Genomic DNA, 23,675 nt, shown 5'->3' with positions numbered 1-23,675 from the left:
AGCTGTGAAATGCTTATGTTTCTCTATCATTAATTCTGCTGTCATGTCACGAACGATGTTGAAATTATTTAAGAGGATATTTGACACATGATTTTGAGTAAACTTTCTCATATCAATCTTCTGTCTTAACATTTTTCGTGTAACGTTTTAGCTTCTCAAAGCTTAAGTTTTAGCAAAATGTTGCTGTACAGAAACACATCCCACTATCATTGAAAGGAAACTGAATGACACTTATAAATAAAGATTACAACGTAGAAACTGATATCGTCGTATGCAAAGCAACCGTTAAACATTACTTAACAAGACATATGCATATAAACATGTTGATACAAAGTAAGTAAAATGTTAACTTCAGTCTAAAATACACAAAACAAATTTATTCTTACAAGATTGGCGTTTATTAACATAAATATATATATTAATGTCCATTATATTTAACTAGCTGGTAAACTAATAATTTGACTTCAAGGATTCTGGATCTGATTCCCTGAGTTCACTGTTATGTTCGATCTTCAACACACATGCTTTTTTTCCTGATACTTAGCTTTCCTCGGCCTATTCGTCCTCTTTCGAACGCGTCTAGAAGATAAGTCAAATATTCGGTGTGTATCATTGTATTGCATTACTGTTTGCAAAATGAAAAAATGAAAAACAAGTCACGAATGTCGAAGCATTTTGCTAATACTTCGTGCGAAAAAAATCCAAAAACAAAGGAAATTGTTTTTCCGGATTATCTACTTAGCATCTTCTCGGATGTCCCCGTACTTCTGGGCATTGTGTCATAGTTTGACCTATGCATCTCAAAAACCCTTTGAAGAAATACGTGCAGACAAGACGACAAATTATTATGTGGTATACATGATATTGAACTTTCAAAACAAATGATAAATAGCTTCATCAATAATAAATCAATTATGCATAACGCTGTAACGTACAATTAATCTATCAACATGTGTTACAGACAATGGATAATTATATACAACATCCTGTCACGAGATGAGGGGAAAATAAGCGTGTGAAATACTATGACATTACAAATTATCACGGAATAAATCCATATATAATTTTGTATAGACTGCAAACATACCAAGGACCTTGACTGCTGCCCCGACCAAATCATAGGTGGCGGTATCATCGTAGACCATCCGGACCAGGAAGTGGCCGTCCATCTCCAAACCAGCTTCCTGTCTGAGAAAAGAAATTACGGATTAGCTATATTAAAACATCTTTAGAGCTGAATATTGATTACATTGTATTTACTGTCTAATATTGTTTAACCATACGTTTTGGGCATACATCCAAATTGAGCATTGTCTTTTTCTTTGCAGGTCATTAATTTTGGTACACATATTTTTGCTCAGTTCTAACATCGGCTCTGAAGGTGTGAAATTTTCCAGTGTATCAAACTTAAGTAATGTAGCATGTTTAAGGTGCATGTGTTTCGTGTTAAATCTGCTGTACATATAGGACGTCGTTTATTCCCACCAGCACTGGTGTGCACGGCTTGTAACCTTTGGGTATGTTTTTTCTTTCATACCTAAGGGTGTAATACTGGCTGGTCAAGGGCAATACACTCATAACGCCTGAGGCTGTGTTGCATGACTGTCCATGCAATAAAGCCTCGTGACGTCACTGCGTCAACAAAATTTCTATTTCCTCGGTAATAATATTTTAATATTTTAACATTTTATTTCACAAACTTGACTGATTTTCCTATGAAAACAAAACGTCGAGGTATGAAAGATAAATACTCTTCCATAAGTGGATATGAAGGATAGGGATATTCTACCCTCGGGATCACAAAATGTTGTAAAACCCTCCGCAAGCCTCGGGTTTTACTACATTTTGTGACCCTCGGGTAGAATATCCCTATCCTTCATATACACATATGAAAGAGTCTTATAGTCTAACAAAATCGATCATGTAATATCAAAAAGCATGTTTCATTCCAGATGCTGCTGATGAAATTTGAAATTCGGACATGATGGGTATAAAACTCATTATTTTGCACAAAATATCAGACAACTTTCCTGAATGCAATAAATTGTATTTGTTTTGAAGTGGTTTGGGGGCAATATTGTTATTGTATCAACCAAAGAATACAGTGAAACCTTATACTTGACTACCTAAACATTGCGACAATCCCGCGACTAGGGACATATTTCGGCATGTGTAGATAATGGTAGACGAAACGTAATATTGATCATTATTGCCAACTATCTGTCGCATCCCCGGGACATGTGCAAGTCTACCGTACAGTACAGTTCCCATGCTATCTATACAACAGGTTTCCGGTTCGCAGTAATTCCGCTTACAAATGAGAAAATGTCGACTACCGTTCACGATTCGCTCTCTTCTGTAACATAATTGTAAACTCATTATCAAGATCTATGCTTTAACTGCCAGTTCTGCAGCCTTACCGTCATTTGTCAGTTATTTCCAGGCTCAATAGCCCATAAACAAAACACAGCAATGTTGCAATTTTTCTTCTTTGGCAGCGCCGGAATATTCGCTTCACAAAAGCATTTATTTAGAATTTCCGGGTGCCTTTTTGCCTCTTCATTAAACCGTCCGTGTGTTGTTGTTTATCTATCAACCAGAGATGGTAGGATTACACAAGAGACGCTCGCGTTAGAAGTCTAGCAACCATCTTGTAGGCGTATCTCAACAACACCTCCTTAAAATCTAATCAACACCTCCAATGTAACCGCACGTGCTACACGTAATCACGAACCCCAGTTCTCTAAATATCGCGCTCAGATGCTTAAAGATGAAATTTGAGTAAACATATGTATATGAACAACATCTACGAACCTTATCAATAGTTTATATAAATAAACATAACTGCACGTGCAGAGCGTGATCGCGTGCCAATCTGTCGTTAATATTGCTAAAACGTATTTATAATAATTTACATAATCATAAACTATATGTTAAGGTTTGTGTTGTAGGATGCAACACTATCATTTAAATCACTTTACCGTAATGATAACAGGTTGAATTGATGCTAAGGGATGTGGGTCGACCGAGTTCTTTCACATGACAATTATTACAGAAGAGGAAAAAGGATAGTGGCCAGACCGGGACTCCAACACGGGACCTTCGAAGACTAACCGGATGTTCTACGCGAACAATTCTTTCGGCGATTTTTTTCAACGCTATTCGGACGTGTTTATCTCAAAATTTGTTTATAAATCAATTTCGAACATTTCAAATTATGACCCCTGTCATCTCTTAATAAGATTCCAAGAATAAATGTGTCCCGTGTAAAATTTTATCATTGTTCTCGTTCGTATTGTGTTAAAGTGCGATGAAATTCACACAGGTTTTAGAAGTGTTGTGTCTTCCGGAGCACCTAGTCCTGAGGCAAAATAGTTTGCATGACGTCATACGTCATTCGTAGTTCAATTATAATGGATATTTAAAGATTAAATCAATATTTAGCGTTAATGAGTTGCACATGAAAAATAAAAATGATTGTTGCTTTTGATGTTAAGATGCTTAAGTTAAACAGAACAAATTGAATCTTGTTAATTAATACTGCCTTGCTTAAGCGGATACAGGAATTACAGTATCTAAATATCTATGCTTTGTGACAGTGTGTGATAATACAAACAAAAATTGTTTATTTCTTTGATCTCAAAGCAGCAGAATAAAACAAGCAAGTGGGGAAAAGTGACAGGGAATTCCAAAACGAGAATCAATCATCTATCTGAAGAACACATCAGTAATTTGTGACTCAGTGAAAGGATTGTCTGATTTTCTTTTTTCTTTTTCTTTTTTTCTTTTTTTTTTTTTTTTTTTTTTGAAATGAGATTTATCTGTTCAATTTAGTTTTTATATTGGCTTCGTTTAGCTCACTGCGAAAGATTTAATTTTAACATGATTCATTTGATACAAGCATGCAGCATGTCCACGCACGCAACTATTTAGTGAATAAATAAACCACTAGAATAAAGAATGTTTTACGTCTTTAAAAGCTTCTACAAAAAGCCGGTTTTACATGTTAATCAGAATCAATTCATCAATCCTGTCAAGATATTTGAATTACTAGGCCGCATGTCTTTAAAGACACTACAGACTCGTAAACACAAAAATAATGCACAATTATGGAATTATAAATTGATATGTTCAATTGCAAAATAAACAGAGTAAACATCACAAGCGCTTTTAAACTGTGACATTGAACTTTGAATACGACCATAAAAAGACGAGCATGTGTCGAACCGAAATGTCAAAATAATTAAGCTTAATATGACTTCTAACTTTTGCAAGTTTTTTATAGTGAAACTGATGTTGGGAACGTGTCCTTGAAAGATAGACAAAGTAGCAGAGAAGTGGATTTACCTAACATCACTTAAAGGAACATACCGAAAACGAGGGCGATGTCGATGACGTCATAGTTACATTATTCACGGAACATAAAGAAGGACACTTGACTACTATCTTTGATTTGTTATGTTTGTATATTCTTTTGCATCATATAAATAAATATTGTTATCTTATTGTAACACGCTCCTTAAGCTTGCTTTATGGTGATCGTTGTAATGGATATAACTTGTTTGTTCGCTGTAGCTGAACTCGTGTCTATTTTATAGTGCTATCTCATCGAAGCATACTGCCGAACCCACGACATGGCATCATTGCATGACATCAGATGAACAAGTCGCATGTTGAATGACACAAAAAACTACTATAGACTCGAGTGTTCTTTCAACTAGGATGACAGACAGCTCAAGGCCTTTAAGATAAGGGCGAACACTGAGCTTAATGCCAAAAGTGAGACGGTGTCAAGGGGAAAATTGGGATGTAGAAAGTCATTAGGAAACGGCGTAAAACCAACGTCTAACCCAATACGATCATTTAAAGGAAAGGTTTCTATCGGAACTCCGTGAAAAAAGTCGATCTCGTCTTTTGAATTACAATCCATGATATTGGTGACTAAAAGAAACTTTTTTTGTTTGTTTCAACATTTATTAGGATGTCTAGAAGTTTTAGATTTGAAATAGATGTAATTACATCCATAGAGATATTGATATCCATTTGGGTTCCAGTACCTTGACCCATTATTTCTATGTATTGTGCCTTCTCGGTAGTTCTAAATGACTCTGATCCAATACCTATCTCTGTAAGTCTCAGACACCATTGGTTAACCTACGGCACATTAAAGAAACGCGGTAATTTTCTTTTGTCTGGGGTTCGATACTCACGTTTCAATGAATGACACAACATCTTCTCCAATAATTAACAACACACAATTTAAACTTCTGTTTTCATTTGTAATGAACATTTCATGGTCGCGTCTCTACAGAAAATGTTACTATTAACAAAGCCATCATCTCGTTAATAAGTGTATCTCTCAAATTTGGTTTATTTTACTCTTTTGATTTTCTATGTAGAATTGAACTAAGAATTATCCTAAATATTCGGTAGCTTTCTTACTTAAAAAAGATAGCGCTAAATCTTCTGAAACACCTGGTTTTAATTTTCTTGCACTTTCGCATCTAGTCAAAATTTGGAAAAATTAGTTGAATGGATTGATAATCTAAGATATGTGAGAAGATAACAGACAGATCACAATTGTTTTCGTAAACAGAAAATAAAATTTTATTTTGAAAGAAAAGGATACCACTATCTACACGCACAACAAAAGTGGTAAAGTGCAGATCCATAAACTATGCATTTGTCTGTGTCATTATCTTACTTGACAAAATACAGGTATACGTTTTATTGTCAAAGCATTTGTGGCTGTCTTTCAAGCTTTCATTTTTTTTCTACGGGGATATATTTTAGAATTTTAGTATCTCGTCCCGTATCTTACGTTTGAGGAACAAATTGACTGTTAAACTGCCCCAGGTGTAGGATACAGATGCAATATATCAAATAGTGGAATTTTTTTCCGGCACATCACCAGGGATGGATCGACCAGTGCCCCGCTGTCACTCCTAATAAGATAATCGGAGAGGGATATATATCAGGTGCCGGGATATATATCACTTAGGTACAAATAATACGGCGTCCCTATCTTCAACAAAACTTTTTGAAAAATACCTCTTGACGGGTTATTTTTTTATATCTAATTAAAAAAACAAAAACAAAATCTTATGGATTCTTTAAATCAGTGTTGCGTTATCTGAAATAATGGTCCTACAAATATATCTTGAGCACGCCATAAAATTGTGAAACGAACTTCGGAACTATCTTACATATATAAAAATCGTTTGAAAAAATACGCATTCTTGCAATTAATTGCAAACGCTATTTTTGGAATTATCCCTCAGGCGAATTTTGTAGAATTCGATAAGAGGTTGGGAAATGTACATATCTGATCTGAATTACTTTAATGCATAAATCGCACGAATAAACCTCATGTAATCGTTCTTCCTGAAAAAAAAAATCGTGGTTGCGAACATGTCAGTATCGGTTATAACCGTGACTTCGTGACAAAATCTTCAATACTGTAAGTATAAGGACCTCTCGATTCATGATTATTAGAATAGATCGTTAATTCTACGGAATGAATTGCATTTAGCTCTACGTGTACCAGTCATGCTTTGGGGTAGCGGAAAACGTGATTATTCGATTTCGTTGATTTCGTACAGAAATACGGATTCTTAGACATTAAACAAGAAACAGAAATGAAACAATTAAGATAACATTAAAGAGATATCGTATTTTTTTATTATTTTAATTATTCATTATTATTATTTTATTTATTTATTTATTTTACCATTTTTTTTTAAAAAGTGAGTGAATGCTAGTAATGTCAGTTAAGCCAAGACTAGTTCGAATTGTCATTCATGTTCGGAATAGTTTGTTAAAGTCTTTGTTGAATTGTGATACTACGGATGGAAGTTATCTCGATTACACCACATAAGAGTCAGACTCATTCAGCTGATTAACGGAATAAATAAAGTGCTGTTAGAAGGATTGTTAAAAATCAAACTAGATTGCAAATTACCAAAATAACTATCAACAACAATGCATGAATAATTATTTAAGAAATATGGAACCTAACGGCAATTATTGTAACATGACAATTACCATTGTAAACAGTGAAAATGCGTTTCTTTAAACTTATTTACAACACCCGTAGTTGTTTAAGTAATTGGAATTTAAATGCATTGTAATCTTTTGCAGACAATGTGCCGGCTGAAAACCAATTACAAAATTCAAACACACGAGAGTTCCATATCTATATCAAAATAGCTTAGACTACTAGTGGGTGTATCCTGGCATCAATCTCACTTTTGGTTGTATTTCTAACCATGAAATGAGCTGATATTTTTCTAAAATACTCACAATGCTATCATTGAGAGAAAAAATGAAATTGCTTTCAGTCGATTCAAATGTGTTTGCATCTGTATAAGATAACAATTTTTTCTGAAAGTCATCCGGTTACTGAACTCCTAATTGTTTCTCCGTTGTCTAGTGTATTATAGAATATAAAAAAAACAATAATCAGTCATAAATCCGTTCCACCAACATGCAACTACTTCACAGTGTAATTGTATCATGTTGCATGTTGCGCTGCAGTGAACTTCAAATGAAAGTGTTAATCTATTTAAAGCTATTAGCATTCAGCTGCAACTTTTGACAACCTGTATATATGTTCGACTGTTATTAATCAAATTACTGTAAATCATTGTAATTTAAACCTCGTGCAGTGAATGCATTTTTTCGAATTGGCATAAATAAAAATTAATGATAACCATTTGTTGCTCCGCGTAATGATATAGTGCAACTTTGCGGGCATGTTGGACATTTCCTGCCAAGAGTAATAGATTTATTAATGAATTTACGGCTTTGCACAGTTCTGTGTGCCAGAAAAGTGAATAATGTGTGAGATTGGAGAACGGTCGACCTTATTTATGGTATCAGCCTTGTGTGATTGTTCTCACGTCTTATCAATATTCTGGCGAACTGAATTCAGCATTTTGAAATTTTACGTGAGGGGAACGATATCATACTGTGGTACATTCAAAATTATATTTTATTGTTTAGGAAGAAATATGGAGTAAAAGTTTTAAACAAAGATTTGTATGAGTGCGGTTGTACTAGTCTTTCTAAAGAATGGCATCATAATAACCTTTGATGATATTTATATACAGTTTAATTATGTAAATCAACTGTCTTTCGGGATCAACATTTGTCGGTTCTCAGTATATTATAAATATTGTATCATTCTGAAAGATTGTAAATATAATTCCCTTGGTAGTGTTTCGTACTAAATTATTCTGAAAATGGCATGTCAGCATTTCCTTCAAAAGTAGGTTACTTCGACAAGGTATGCATATGCAATTATGGAATCATTTTACATAGCCATGTGTATCATACCTATGCATATTCATAAAAACCATTTGGACTATTCGGTAATCACTGGATCCAGGTATGATTCATATCTTTTTGCTATAACCTGCCAATCATACCAACGCAATGCAGTTCTATGGCCTTGACCTTATAGTTAAAAGCCAAATCTGCAAGAAATAGCGGAAGGCAATCATTTTAGTCAAAGCCACAACTTTTTTGCCAAATTGTTTTGGGCTGTCTCCAATATAAATACTAGATCAACTAAACCTAGGCTAATAATGGTGATAGATATAGACTGGTGAAATTAATTTTAAGATGATTTTTTTTTATTTCAGCCGATTGAAAAAATATTTTCCGGCATTTACATGCATATGATCGCCTTTTATCTTCCTGAGCTTCGGTTTAGGCGATTAACTTTTGAAATAAGATACATTGCATTGATAATGAGATTTCAGTTAGATCGATATTTTAAATGTATTTTTACAAAAAAATCCATTTTTCATATCAATCTATATATATGATTTACGTCATGAAAAGTATTGTATGACTATCTTTCATAGTTATTGGCAGTCAAACTAGATTATCTTATTATGCCAATAAGAAATTATCAGAATAAAAGTAAATATATACATATTTGATGATATACTTACAAATATATACATATATGATGAATCAAATTTTGAAATCAATGAAAATTTTATAAAATCATCTGTTACTTGAACCATTTTATTTCGTGTTGACTTCATTTTGTGTTCTTCGCAGCGATTTGCCTTACGCAATTTTGCTATTGACAATCAAAAAGTTATCATATAAAGATCAACCATTTTCGCAGCAATATTTTTGTCCTAAATTCTTACCGAACGCAAAATTTGCGCAACTGCTTTACAGGGCCTATATGATGATTTTCACAACAAAGTCACGTATCTTAAGGTCAAAAGGTCAATGTACCATATAACCCTAGAAATTCGATCAAGAATTATTTCTTGCTTTGTATATACAAGCGAGTTTACGACATTTCTGTTTCAGATCAGACCGGAAGCGGATTTCTAAATTTAGGAACGAATTCGATTTGTATATAAACAAACAGTCAGATAAAGACAAACAACGCCAAAGGTCGGTTTTGTTTCCATCAGAAATTTTACCCTAAAACTAAACACATGCTTCGTATATATGTCAGTATTCCATAGAATCAAGACACCAGTCGAGCCATATGGTTCACAGCAACGACGTCGACGTGTATAACTCTTCTGTGTCGGAGGTAGCAAACGCATGCGTTATAAACATTGAACATGTATCAGAAAGTTGGCGGCAGTTTCAGATAACAAATATTTACACGTTTGTAATTACATGAATTAAGTTTATATACTTTTATAGAGTATTAAAGTAACTCTACCAATACGCATGTGCGCATGATGATATTAAAACAACAGACAGAACGCAGCATGTGGTCTTGTGGCCAATAATAGATAAGACATTGTATACATTATACGGTGCTCAAGTGTCTATAATTCATTCCATTGGGCATGGAAAGGGTTTACAGTAAGTTACTACTAGGTCAGCTGGTAGGTCCCTGGTAAAAATTATGTTAAATCTAGATAATTGTTACACGTGGCAAAAAATCAAAATTAAACAAGGCAAGCTATGGTTTAAATTTCTATTTAAAAAATTGTCCTTTTCTGTTACTATAAACCAGATTCCATTATCAGAAATACTGTAAAAGGCCCTAACACTACATGCCGACATATAAGTTCCATATGGTCAATACAACTTTTTTTCAATGTACTAAAATATAATTAATATGTAATCTAATTTTTATCTGATTGTTATCCAATTAAAATGATATTGACATTAATTGAAATCGCTAAATGACATAATTTTATAACAGGTATTGGCATTAACGATATCTTATTACCAATACAACCTATACTCAATCCATTTGCTGTCAATGGTTATACAATTTACACCTTTTACTTTGTGACTTCACTTTGATGTATTTCTTCTTGCGAATGCCTGTTCGTGAGTTTCCGTCTGTTCTTATAAAATTTGTATGGACCGTAACACAATAAATAAATAAAAACACTTAACTGAAACTTACATGTTGAAGGTAAAGGTTTTCAAAAATAGAACTTATTTTTTTGTTAATTAATTCACAACACATGCCACGCTGGCTATGCATTTGTACTTAAACATCCTATACAACTAGAGAAGGGCATTACCGCCGTGGAGGAGTCATTTGATGGACAGGCATATGTCAATGTGTATTTAACAAGCTATACATTTTAGACTTTTCATGTATATTTTACGTCATTTCTTAGCATACAATTTCAGAGTTCTTCATCGCCCGTCTCTTAAATTAGTTCTAAACGAGTGTATGTTTTAGAAATCCGCGCCAGTAGCATCATTCTCTCGTTCTGCAATTTCGATTGTCTGTTCAACAGTGTAACGGTCGTGTTTTTACCGCTAACGTATTTAGTGGCGGACATAATCGGCAATAAAATCTGACAATATATTCACCATTCGCAAACGTTAACAGCATAAACGTTTTCAACTGACAAATTTACGATAATTAAGTTCGAAAATAGTTGAAGAAACATGTTACTTTTCTTCAGAACTATGCAGAGGCTCTAAGCTTAAGAGCGTTTAACAACCAAATAAAGGAACCGAATGCATTACAAACGTCTTGTGAATTAGATATTAAATAATCAATGTATGATAATCTAACTGACACAAAACAAACTTTCGTAACTACGCAAACTTGAAACAATGATGTTCATACGTATACATTTTAGAGTCAGTGTGTATTTTGAGTGATAGTTTCGTATTCTATATAGTTTCGTATTTCACTCAGCAGCTATATTAGAAGATATTTTGTGTGTAGCGCAATGATAAGTGAAGAAATTCAATATAACGGGTATTTTGACGATGTCCGAATTCATAAATAAAACCTCTAGCCTAATTGCAGACAGCGCTCTCGTCAAAATATCATTACCGCCACCTTGATTCGAGGCTAAGTTGCGTGCGCATGAACTCGGTGATTTGTGATTACATAACTGAGAGCTCCTCATACGGGGTAAGTTAATTGCGGAGTCAGATGCGGTGGAGGGTCCGGATTACAAAATAATCCCTTTGTGCTCGGCATCATCAAACGACCGAGTTTATTGTTGATGGCTGATAGGCCTTCTATATCCTCCTATCCTTCTCATCAGACGATCGGAGTCTAGGCCAAGATTGAAATTGATCGCACCTCGCCTCACCAACCCCATTTCACCGTCATTCGTTTACCACCTAAATTCGTTGATTTGTTAAATATTAATTCTCCAGAGATGCAATCTGACAGCGAGTCCTATTCAGATCACACCATTTCGTCACTGCATTATTCCGATTCCTTTTCCAATCGTCACCCAGTATATATTCAGTGCATGTTGCAATTCTCTATAAAAGACAACTTATCAAGCTATACGCATTTTTGTCCTCGCGCATCTGTAGAGTTGCAATTGTTACGTCAAGCATTTTATTGACCTTGGCAATATAGGTCAAGGTTATCAAATAACCGATAGTGATTAATTTGTCTCAGAGGCGTAAAAAATGACAGCTTTGAAGTTTGTAATTTACAAAAAAATACAAAATATGATTGAGGAATGGTACATGATATATTTTTTTTTATTCCAGGACCTGAACAAACTCTTTTCGCAAATATCATTGGCAGGCAATACTAATGCGTTCATATCCCTTGCATTAAAATAATTGTGATGTTATATTAAAATTACATAGCATTATTTCATGTAATTAAAAGCATGTAGCATGGTAATTTAAAATACAATTACAATACAACTACTTGGTAAGTGAAGGCGATATTGCAATATCCATCGAAAATATTGTGAATACAAATTGTACACATTTGCCTAATTTAACTATATAGAATATGGCATTTCATTCAATATAAAACGTATCAAGATACTTTGTATTTATCAATAATGTAAAATGATAAAATACTAAAAATTCGCCGGAAAAGATGGTTAAATGCTGCAGGTTAGATGACTGGCTTGATGAAAACCAATATTTTACGGAGTAATCATTACATTGCATTGCAGAATGCAATTAAATTATCCAGTGACAAACGCCTGAAATCGGTCAAATGCATAATTTCATTTTATAGATCGGTTACAAATAAACAGCATAATATCATATGATCCTGAATTCCATCGCAAATATTGGCCCCGGGCCTTTAAGGCCAGGTCCCACTGAAGAGCGGATTAATTACGGATGAATTTAGTTTATACATTTTGGCCGTTGGTTGTCATCCGCAACAAAATTGGCTTAAAATAACAAATTTTTAAGTATAAATTACGGATATATTAATAACATTCTGCGAATTTATTACGAATAAATGCGGATATTTCACGAATACAAGCGAATACGCATATAGTAAGCATGTATTGAGTATGTAATGCGTACGAATAGCGTATCTTATGCGAATGATTTCCGCAATCAAAATTTTGTGCAGTTCAAAAATCCTGGGAACGGATAAGCAAGCCATTGCGGACAATTGCGGACGTGTGCGCATGTTGGGCGACAGATACAAGTACGATTACCGAATATTGCGTATGTTCCGCGAATATCAGCCAGATTTGTGCGCAATATATTCGCAAATCTCCGGGCCTTAGCTCCTCAGGATACGATCGCTAGAATGCATTCAATGCTGGCTTCTTCTTTGGCGTCAAACGCCGCAGTCTTTAAGTCTGATGTTTTGCATAAAATATTGAAAAATTCCACGTCATTGGTTAGTATTTTATTTTATACTGTTGTAATTACAAATCGTTGATCAATACGATTAAGCAGGTACAATATGTACGCTGTACCCATATCCGAGCCAAAGTCACACACGTTAAACAAATGAACTACATAACCACTGTGGAGGTGATAAAATGATTTTTTAGTCAAGACATTTCACCTAATAAGGTAAACACACTACTGTCAGGGCGATTTGAGCAGTTTTAAACAAAAGTAGCATTACTCTAAGAGCAAGGGACAGGGTTCGGCATACAAGATGTTCGACCACAATGTGTAATGGCGGCCAGCGAGTGAGTTTGAACATTTCATACGCATGTCACCACCATGGGCTTTTTTGGCATATCACAGTAAAACCGACTGATCTAATTTCCATTAGAACTGGGTATTTTCCGATATATGTACAAATTTTAATGTTCTCTTAGACTGAATTGTCCCTTTAACTTTATAACAGAAGAAGACACGAGTTTGGCTAATACGTTCATCCATATGCATAGGTGTGAAAAACAGGAAGGCTTCCAATGAAAACGCCGGTTCTTTTCTTCGAGCGAAATCACGATTGTTGAAGATATGACCAGTATAACTGTGTCTATGATTTACGAATTTCAGTGTGGATTTCTGTAGAAAACGGAGGATCCATAGTTATATCTCATAACAGCCTTCAAGTATAGTACGTCAAAAATGAAACTTCAGTTAACAAGGTCGTCTGAATAACACTTTGAGGCTCTTGTGGTCTTTCAGCAGGTTCAAAATAATTTATATTAGAAGATAAAACTGTCTGAGCTACCACCTCAACATCACAATCGTGACCACTGCTTTGGGATACTAAAAGATCAACTTTAAAAAAATGACCTGTGCATGAAGACCACATAGCTATCAAGTTTATTTTGACTTTAATCCTTGGCTGTGTGTTTGTACCTTGGGTGGTCTTTATTAACGCGCTTGACTGTATTACAATGTGCATTATTTCAAATAAACAAATGGTGTAGAACGTGAATCGCCATAATTAGTTATTAAAACAGCTAGCACGTAGAGTGATCTAAATGCACGACTCGAAACCTTATTAAAATTACGGATTTTCATCAAGTCAGATTCTCGGGTCTATTAAGGAACGTAAAGTGCTTAGTTAATCGGGCATTACTTTTAATCAATGGAGTATGAATTTTATGCCTGAAAATGTTATTAATCGTGATTTAGACGAGTGTGTTATCTAATTAAAGAAATATTGAAATATCACATGCTGACTCTTAACGAGCGATTTACACTTTGTCTGTTTGGTATTACAATTTTGAAGCAATATCAAAATCTGAAAATGCATTTACGCTATTAATCGACTTTGATGAAAACAAAATATGTCGGCTATACTTATCTATATTGCATCCGACTAGGGACGTGATGGTGTGCCTACTACATTTCATTATCAATTAGATATAAATCACTCGCTCAACTAATAACGAGAATGTGAAAACATGTTTCGTATCTTTGGTATGAGGTTTTATAGCAGTTTTGATTGGTTTCCAATAGGACGTTTCCAGCATGGCTTTGAGAGGCTAGGTGGAATCTGTAAATCAAGTTATATCAAAGAGCACGGAAACAACTCTTTATCTGGATTCCCAGCTGGAAACAAGTCAAAAACGAGATACTTTATCAAAATATTAGAAAATATAACAACTATTGGTGTAATTTCCTCTGTCGCAGCGACGTGAAATGGCTAACGCCTAAAAGACGGCAATGAAAGCATGTTGGTTTATACGAGCCGCAAGCCCCATTACACACTTTTCTTGTCGAAAGGTAACTGATGGAAAAAGGTGCATGGACTTATTAGATAGCCCGTAGACCGGGTACGCATTAGCTTCGCTCTAAATACTCCGGGAAACATCAATAGGGTCGGTCCCTATACACTACAACACAGACATATGTTTGTAGATAGACGTAGAGTACAATTGTTTTCGTATTAAATGCGAATTAAAGCCTCTACTATCGTCTACCCTTATTTCTATTACGTAATATCAAGCAATATTTCATTAAATTGTAAGAACAAATTTCTTTTACAATTTGAACCTTGTTTTTTCTGATGTTGTGTGCATGCTTTTCCAGCAATATTGTTGTTTTTAATAATAATTGTGTCCTTCTAAACATTTCCGTTATTCTATTTTCAATTTCGTTACATTGTTTTTATTATTATTATTATTATTTTCATGTCTATTTTTGATGTCACAAATTAAAGTTATGACCATGATTCTATACAGGCAACAGAGCGTCCTGTACAAAACAAAGTGTATTAATAATATCTATACTATTATTTCATTTAACTTACCAATAAAAGGTTATCTATCTAATCAACTATATATGTTCAATAATCAATAAAGGAATGCAATTTTAATCAAACTGATACACATTTGTACAAATAACGTGATATCTAATTTAATTAATGATTGAAACTGTCCACTTACTGGTTAGAAAGGTGTGCAGTATTGCATTTAATATGGCATCTCGTAGATTGACCGACATACGGTAAACATGGATATGATTGACAATCTATGTTATCCACACTGTTAGGATTATTTTCTCACCCAGCACTGATGCCCTCACATTGACCCCTCACTGGTTTTCACAACAAAACATGCAAATTTGGAACAATTTCAAAACAGGTGAAAACAATAATAATATACAGGTGAGTATATTAGTTACTCGTCATTTCAGATTCACAAATTAATTACATCACCAGATTCCACAACTTCAGTTCAGTAGAGGTGTGATCGACAGTTCAACCTGATACCATCAGACGAATGTTCCATAAAATTCACATTAAATGTATCATACGATGCTAAATTCGGTTGGTATCTGAAAAACCTCTCACCTAGGGAAAATCACAGACACGTCAGTCAGTAATGTGTCTCTCCGAATATACCCCATCACCTGTGTAATTAATGTTCCGACATGCTTTTTTGAGCAACATAAACGTTTGTTTTCGAAATTTAACAAACAGCACGGGCTGTTACCCAGAACAAATACACCCTACCGTAGACAGAGATTTCATAAGTACGTCTGAAAAGAGACATAGTTTTTGCCCTGCTAAAGATTAAAGTTATTTACAGATCTATTACATCAAGGTTTCTTGGTCCATAACATTGCTCAAATTTTCAAGAAATAACCATACAGAATAGGGCGTCTCTTAAAGGCCCACTATCTTTCCGAAACAAAAAAAAAATGTTTCCAAAAAACCCAATAGCATCAGTAAAAATATATCTATGGCCTAAGATGAGGTTTCAACACCAAACAAATGCAATTTTCATTCAGTTTGCTGTTTTGCCGTCTAGCGCAGTGATAGTCAACTACCACTAGGTAATTAGGACGAAGGCTGGAAACGTAATACGACCGGACTTGTGAAAATAACATTTAATTTTTCTAATCAAATTGTTTAGAAGGCGATGATCAGAGTAGTATTAACGTGAAGCAACTATGTTTTTGCGACTTTACAAAATCATCGATCTCATTTAACATTCCTATTCTTAGTATTAAACGCAATTTCGTAAAGGTAGTGGCCTTAAGTTCTTGGTATATTCTCGAACAAATACATGTTTTGTGTAATATTGTTTCTTTTTTTTACTCTCCTAAGAACCTCGTCGGGTTCACTATAATCTCTGATATGGAGAACAGCGTCCCTGCTGAAATCGTTAACAATCAGAACATTCTTGTCCCAGCATATCTCCCGTGTTTCATTGAATGCGTGGAACTCAACAGGCATAGAAACCTAGGGATGGCTAAATAAATCTTGTTAGTGATAATTAAGGTGTAATTTAACGAATTTGGAATGGTCGAGAACTAAAGTGGGGGATGTTTTAAATAAAATTGTAAAGATTCTTTTACACAAGTATATCACCTATGAAGAACTTTGTTTAGCTTTTACTGGTGCAACGACATTATATTAAAATGAAGAAGATCTGGGGCAAAGTACAACAATTTTTAATGTTAATTCAGCGAATGTAAATTTGGATATAAACAACAGTTTTCTCGTTCAAAACATTTAGCAGCGTGATAAAATCACGTGAAACACATTATGTACGTGGAATATCAATTTTCACATTCTTTGAGCCTACATTGTACATTAAGGAAAGACAAATGAATAGGAAACTTGCACAATACAGCTTAATGCATTCATTTAAATGCAATATTCACTGATATTGTGAGTGATACACACGACATGTGCTGATACAAAGAAAATGCTTCGAACACTTAAGATATATAAATATATTCAGCTTGTAAAAACTTAATTATTATTGTATCCTTTTTAAGTGAAATTAGACCCGATGATAGATATATGCAATGCGGAAAGCAATTAAAATATTTCAGGGCGTTAAGATGTAGTGGTTATAGAAAGATAAATGCGAAATACAATCAATTTGTCTCTTTCATCACGTAAAAATTAATTTCTACAACGGTTTTTATTACGCTTTATTTAAAATTTCAATTTAAACATCATAATAAGAATAATGAAAATTGATTGATGCATTAGAAATGCATTACAATAACTAATATTTCATAAAAGTAATGTGTTTCAATAGCATCGTGAAAAATCTTGACAACTTAATATCATTTGGAAGTAAATTTGTCAGCGCTAATGCAGATATGCGCTAACTGTATAACTGATTGTTGTAACTCGATATATATTGATATAAAAGCTTTCTTGTCCATACTGGTATCATCAATGGCAATATTACACAATTTTACGAGCTTTTGGTGAAGTCATCCCTATAGTGTTACCCTGCAGGTCAATAGACAAAGTTAACCCTGATGTACTCAAGAATAGTCTGGTATGTTTTATATATACTAAAGGTTTCTTCGTTTCTTCGCCATTTTTTTTTATTTATGAAAATGTCACTAAACTGTTATATTGACTTCAGGAGATATGGCGGGATATACCGACGGACCCCAACCTCCCCCTCCCCCAAACGGTAAAATCCTGCGTTGTTGCGTCACTCCTATATGTGGCGTAACCCCTCCACTTATCGTCACCATTTAGAGTGACCTAGTTGAACTTTGAAAAGTATTGGTAAACTTCTAACTTTAATGTAACTTAACCATTCTTTGCGTATTTGACCAGGAAGTTAAAACTGTTACCAAGATATTGTAGAACGTAATGTAAACTACATCAGATTAGTTCCATATAGAAATTATTCTAATTACATAGACGATTCGTCTCTACAAACCCATTATCTCGTAACCATCAGCATAGTCTCAACAAAATTTCTAAAAAAAAAACAGAATGAAAAATAACTTACTTGATTTTCTCCCAGGTCTCATCGCCGAAATTCCTCACGACCAGGAGTTCCAACGCGTAGTTCACGAACCCGTACTGAAAAACAGCAAACAAACATATATATAAAGTACAAGTAATACGTTTTTGATGTACGACTCTTGACTTGTAAAAGGATGTACTTGGAATCTCTAATTGCCATTCTCTAGTTGAAGATGTAATGAAACCTTCGTAATATTTGGGAGATATCTGTATACATATGAAATGAAAATGATTATGAAAGACTTTCTATGACCTAAACTGTGTTTTATAGATTTCTGACTCAATTTTTTTTAATGTTGAAGTGTTGTAAATTATTATTTTGATTTAATTAATAGGTATATCTGAATCCAAAATGCCGAAATGAGGAAAATGTTTATCAAGTTGTTCCTGGCATGAGTAATTACCGGCTCTCAGTTAACTAATGCACAGATATCAATCAATGGAAAGTTGCGTAATTTACGACATGTGTTGTCCGTAATAGAGACAGATATGTGCAAAAATTTATGTATTTTTCTAATTTAATGTTATTTGTAAAATTGGTATTGTTAGGAGGGTTTGGTATATTATACAATAGAAAAAAGATTTTCGACAATTTATGTGACCTATTTCTCCATGGGTATTCTTATGATAAATGTTTGGAGAAAGTTAGAAGTCAAATGTGATTCCATGTATCCTAGTCAATCCCTAAACTATTTTCGGAATCGAGGGGAAATGCAATAATGTTTACGTGTGTAGTTTCCCTTAATTAATAAAGATTAAGTAAATATATAGTCTATAGTCACAGGAAACCTTAAAATACCCATTCATGACTATATAAGGCAGATAGGTACCGAAACAGGCCGACATCAATCAAGTATTTATGTCTTATTATAGGGTGCCATTACTCTTGTTCGATATCCCATCATGCATTAGTTCATCCTCTACGGAGGGCCCGGCGGGAACGTATATTCACCCCGACAGGGAAACGTATGGCTTTTGCAATCGATTGTGCCCCCGAATGCTAGGGACGTTTGCTTCTATGTCTAAACTCTCACATAATCAACGTTCTAATTAGTCGATGAAGAATGTTCGTGATAGAGAGCGTGAACGACGTGCCTTTTGCTTATGGGGATTTATCGTTTATTTTGGCCTTTGTCATTGATTTACACCACATGGACGTGCAAGTCACAGAGAACGTGAGTCAATGGACGTGCACTGATACGACCTCGTTTTCGGTATAAGACATAACACGTGAGCCCCCTGGCACTGCTATAAATACTAAAATCGTTAACACACAAACTGCTTGTTTGAATAATTTACATAGCCAAATCGAAATCCTGCTGCCATTACATCTAAAATACCCACAAAGCTTGTGTTATACAACGAAACCGGAAGTACACATTTTATCTTGTGCTTGAAAGCATGCGCATGATTAGATGCTTGGTAAAGAAAGCTGCATCCTATTTCTGACATTGTGTTTTGTTCTAACCTATTGAAAATACTGATGTCCTAGCACATGACATTTACCCTTATATATCATATTAGAAAAAAAATCATACCAAATAAGTTTGTTTTTCTTTCCTTATTCATAGCAATCTAGATATATCTTTTCGTTATCATAATATGCTTAAATGACTATATTTGATAACATGTTATCTCATCAGTCAAATACAATACAGAAATAATAATTTTTATTCTGATAATTGCATCTGAAACGAATAAATTCCATCGTGTCGGTTTCAATCATCGTTGATCAGTCGGAACTGTACAACACAGCCGTCGCGTCAACAGATGTTCAGATGCAATACACTCCTGTAGTCCTGATATCAAAAACACAAAATTAGACATCGACATTTGTGTTTTATCGTTCAACTCACGGAAAGATATCGCAAAAGATACTCTTTTATACTTTTATCAACAAAATTTATACAGGTATCAAATAAGCGATTGGGATATTTTCGCGATCAAGCGACCTGCGCGTAATTAGCGTAAATTTGCAACTCGCGTAAACTTCCACGTTGACAGTATATTGGCAGTTTCACTGTGACTTACTACTTCTTAATCTTTTCCAGGTTATCCACGAACAAGAGTTTATGCAGCAGTGCCTTATATTGAAAAAGGAAGCTACAACATAAGACAAAGTAAACTATTGTCTTAACATAAGTGGTATGCGAAAGCACTACAATATGAAACTTTCAATTCGTAGATAAAACTTCATTTCTAAACAGAAAGTCCATTGCTTCATTTATAAGTGGCTTAGTCACATTTTCTATTTGTTTGACATGGGATATCGACATTGGGACCGAAGCTGAGATATCTGGTTTGAATCAGCGCATTCCAACAAGTATAAATAATTCACAACATGAAAAATAAAACTCTGTTATCAAAGATGGAGGCTGTAGATGGTCTACACAACAAATCTATAGTGTTTGTTTATCAAAGAGGCGGCAGTCAGCTTCAAGCATATCTAGAATCTTGTTCCAAAACATTTCTGGCTTTTTGGTGGAACGCGAGATACTATATCACATAGTAGCATTATGTGGTTATAATATGTTTTTGAAAACATACAACGTCTGTTTATACAGTGGATTTAATAACACGTTATGTGTAAACTTACCGACACCGACTGTAAAGAAATTACTGTATAAATAGCATACGAGTAATTAGCTATGTAAACAAACCTGTAGTCGAAAGGTCGATTCAGAACAAATCTACAACGATTCTCACTGCTCAAATAACTCCAGACTGAATACACTTATTCGAAAGTAAACTTAACACCAAATCTAATGACTAAAATACAAACTAGGCTCAACCGTATGTATGTGAGTTTGGAACATTTCTCCACTGACTTTTCAGGGCACTCACTAGAGTACTACAGTACACCGATGTCACTTACATTCCCCTTGGGAATTACTGGGTATGTTACACCGATGTCACTTCCCCCATACTCCCGCTGGGAATTATCTAGGCTGACCACCAGTCTTTAGAACATTACAAATATCACTAAAATTTGACTTTATTATTTTTGTTATCTCTACTATATGTCTAATTCTTAGTTTCAAATAAGGGGAAATAAACTAGTGTAGAACGCTGCTGAGAAAGTCTTATGAACAAATTATGGTCTGGAGGCCAGTTTAGGGATTACTGAATAAGGTGCGTATATAATTGATGGCAGACGAAGTATACGACTATTGTTTAAGATTTAAACAAATCAATCAATCGTTTTGATCTAATTGGTGAAGTTGGGATTAGCTTAGTTAATAACTAACTGTATTAATGATGCTTTCACTGAAATATTGTAAAAACCTTCCTATTTATGGAAAATCAGAAACAAGAATAAAAATCTTTAAAAATGTCAAGACAGTTGGGAAAAAATCATTTTTACTATAATTTAGAAGTTTACGTTAATTTGTGGTTAGTCTAAGCCCGCATGGCTAGTCTAAATTTTCTACGTAAGGCAAATTGAAGTAAAACTCTGCGGCCTAGTTCTTGACCCCTAGTTGCTATGGCACAAACTAACAGACAAACGGTCTGCAATATTGTACTATCCACCGCATGCCATTTATTCCCATTCCTTGCCAAAAGTGATGGCGGATTCGTCTACATATTGATAAATTTCCAGCGCCAGGGTTACAGCTTGTCCTCACTTAATCCATACAAGACTAATGAACTACTGTTAGCAATGAACTCATTGTGCTCAGATGTAATTAACAAACATATTCGTAGTACCCTTTATTATCAATGAATTCTAATATTTTAAGGGTCTTAGTTCACACTGTCCATCTCACAAAGAAATTAATTGAAATGTTTAATCTTTATCTGACATCTGTTAATCTATATTTTCTAAAAGTTGATTCAATTTGCCGCATAGATTTGTTTTTATTTATGCAGATTTCAAGGTTTACAAATAGGGGACATACAAAAACAATGCACACACAACCCCGGAGAAAAGTCAAATCTAGTCGAATGTCAGACTAATTAACCTCATGGGTATTGTGATCCCATGTGTTTAAAAAGGGGGATTGTAATGCTTAACCAACAAGCTGTCTACATAGACAGAAAGAAAGAAAGGCTGAAAAGTCAAAACGAGGGTTCGTAGCATGGGCGTAACAACGACGGGCGGAGCGAAAAAAATGGAGAATTTTAACAAAATTCAACACAAAAGTTGACGTTAAAAATCCATATCCTGTTTCATTCCATATGTGGTAAGTTATGAAGTATGTAAAGGTGGACTCTCACTGTCAGATTACTGACTTAGCTATTATCGATAGTTGAACTCAGTCAAAGGTCATAATCTTGAGAAACTGTTGCATATGGTGACCGATCGGTTTTCCAATATGCCAACTTCCTGTACACTTCACGGAAGATAAATATCAAGAGGGATTATTCTGCCCGCTGAAGCCGTTGTGTTATGATTATGAGCAGTGGACTTCCTTTGTAAGAACCGGCGATACAGCGAATCTAAATATTGACAGAGTCGACCATTGATAGGAGCGACTACAGTTTCTATTTTCCTTAAGCAGCCATTAATTGATCCGGTGCACAGCTGCGTTTACACTAGGCCTACGTCCTCCCTCTAAGGTTAGCTACTAATTAAGCTTTTATGCGAGTCCGACACGTTCACCTACATTATGTGAAAATATGGATTCATTTTTTCTTTGATGTGTTAACCTAAGTGATTATGTATCGACTTAAATCGATGATAGTTTTGTCGAGGTTTTTACTAGATCTTGCATTGCAGGTTGCTTGAGCGCATCTTGCTGATTTCAAATGTAGATAGCTTGACCTTGAAAGTGTTTGAAGGTATTTGGTCCTGCACTTGGTCACATCATGTGTCAATCCAGAAAAGGAGGTGCATCGCATGTCTATGTTTTATGCGATTTATTTGTGAGTGGATAAGTCATATTTAAACATTCAATTGGTAGGTTGGTTGACAATATTTACGTCCTATGAACAGCCAAATCATTTATAGACAGTATCCCGTGTATATGTGAGAATTGTTTCGACTAGGCTGTGCAACGATTAGGGGACAGACCACAGAGCCTTCTTCGTAGGCTAAAACTAAAAGCCAAACGGTGTCAAGGGAGACACTGGAGAGAAGAAAGTCAGTTAAGAAAAATAAAAAAAGATAATATTTCAAATTTTGTCGCCTTTTCCGATCATGCAATGGTGACAGCAGATACAATCCTAATGCCCTACGTGAAGGACAACTTACTAAAATCATAAATCATGCTGATTCATTCTAGTATGCAGTATAAATGTATCTGTAAGTCGTTCTGAGACATCTTATTCGAGGTAA

The 23,675-nt window shown here is 34.6% G+C and overlaps 1 protein-coding gene across 2 annotated transcripts in view; it reads right to left on the bottom strand.

The window, feature by feature from the left end:
- Window positions 1-23,675, bottom strand: part of LOC138328285 (guanylate cyclase soluble subunit beta-1-like) — a 93,804-nt gene that overhangs the window by 11,734 nt on the left and 58,395 nt on the right. For both annotated transcript variants that reach the window (XM_069275027.1, XM_069275026.1), the window contains exons 2-3: window positions 18,381-18,454; window positions 1,088-1,188 (exon numbers count right to left, since the gene is read on the bottom strand). In XM_069275027.1, coding sequence (XP_069131128.1) covers window positions 1,088-1,169 — 82 coding nt within the window. In that variant the 5' untranslated portion in view covers window positions 1,170-1,188; window positions 18,381-18,454. The remainder of the gene's footprint in view (window positions 1-1,087; window positions 1,189-18,380; window positions 18,455-23,675) is intronic.

The sequence above is a fragment of the Argopecten irradians genome, chromosome 7 (assembly GCF_041381155.1).
Source record: "Argopecten irradians isolate NY chromosome 7, Ai_NY, whole genome shotgun sequence".
NCBI lineage: Eukaryota > Metazoa > Mollusca > Bivalvia > Pectinida > Pectinidae > Argopecten > Argopecten irradians.
Note: the sequence above shows the minus strand (reverse complement) of the source record. Positions and strands in the feature narration are given on the sequence as shown.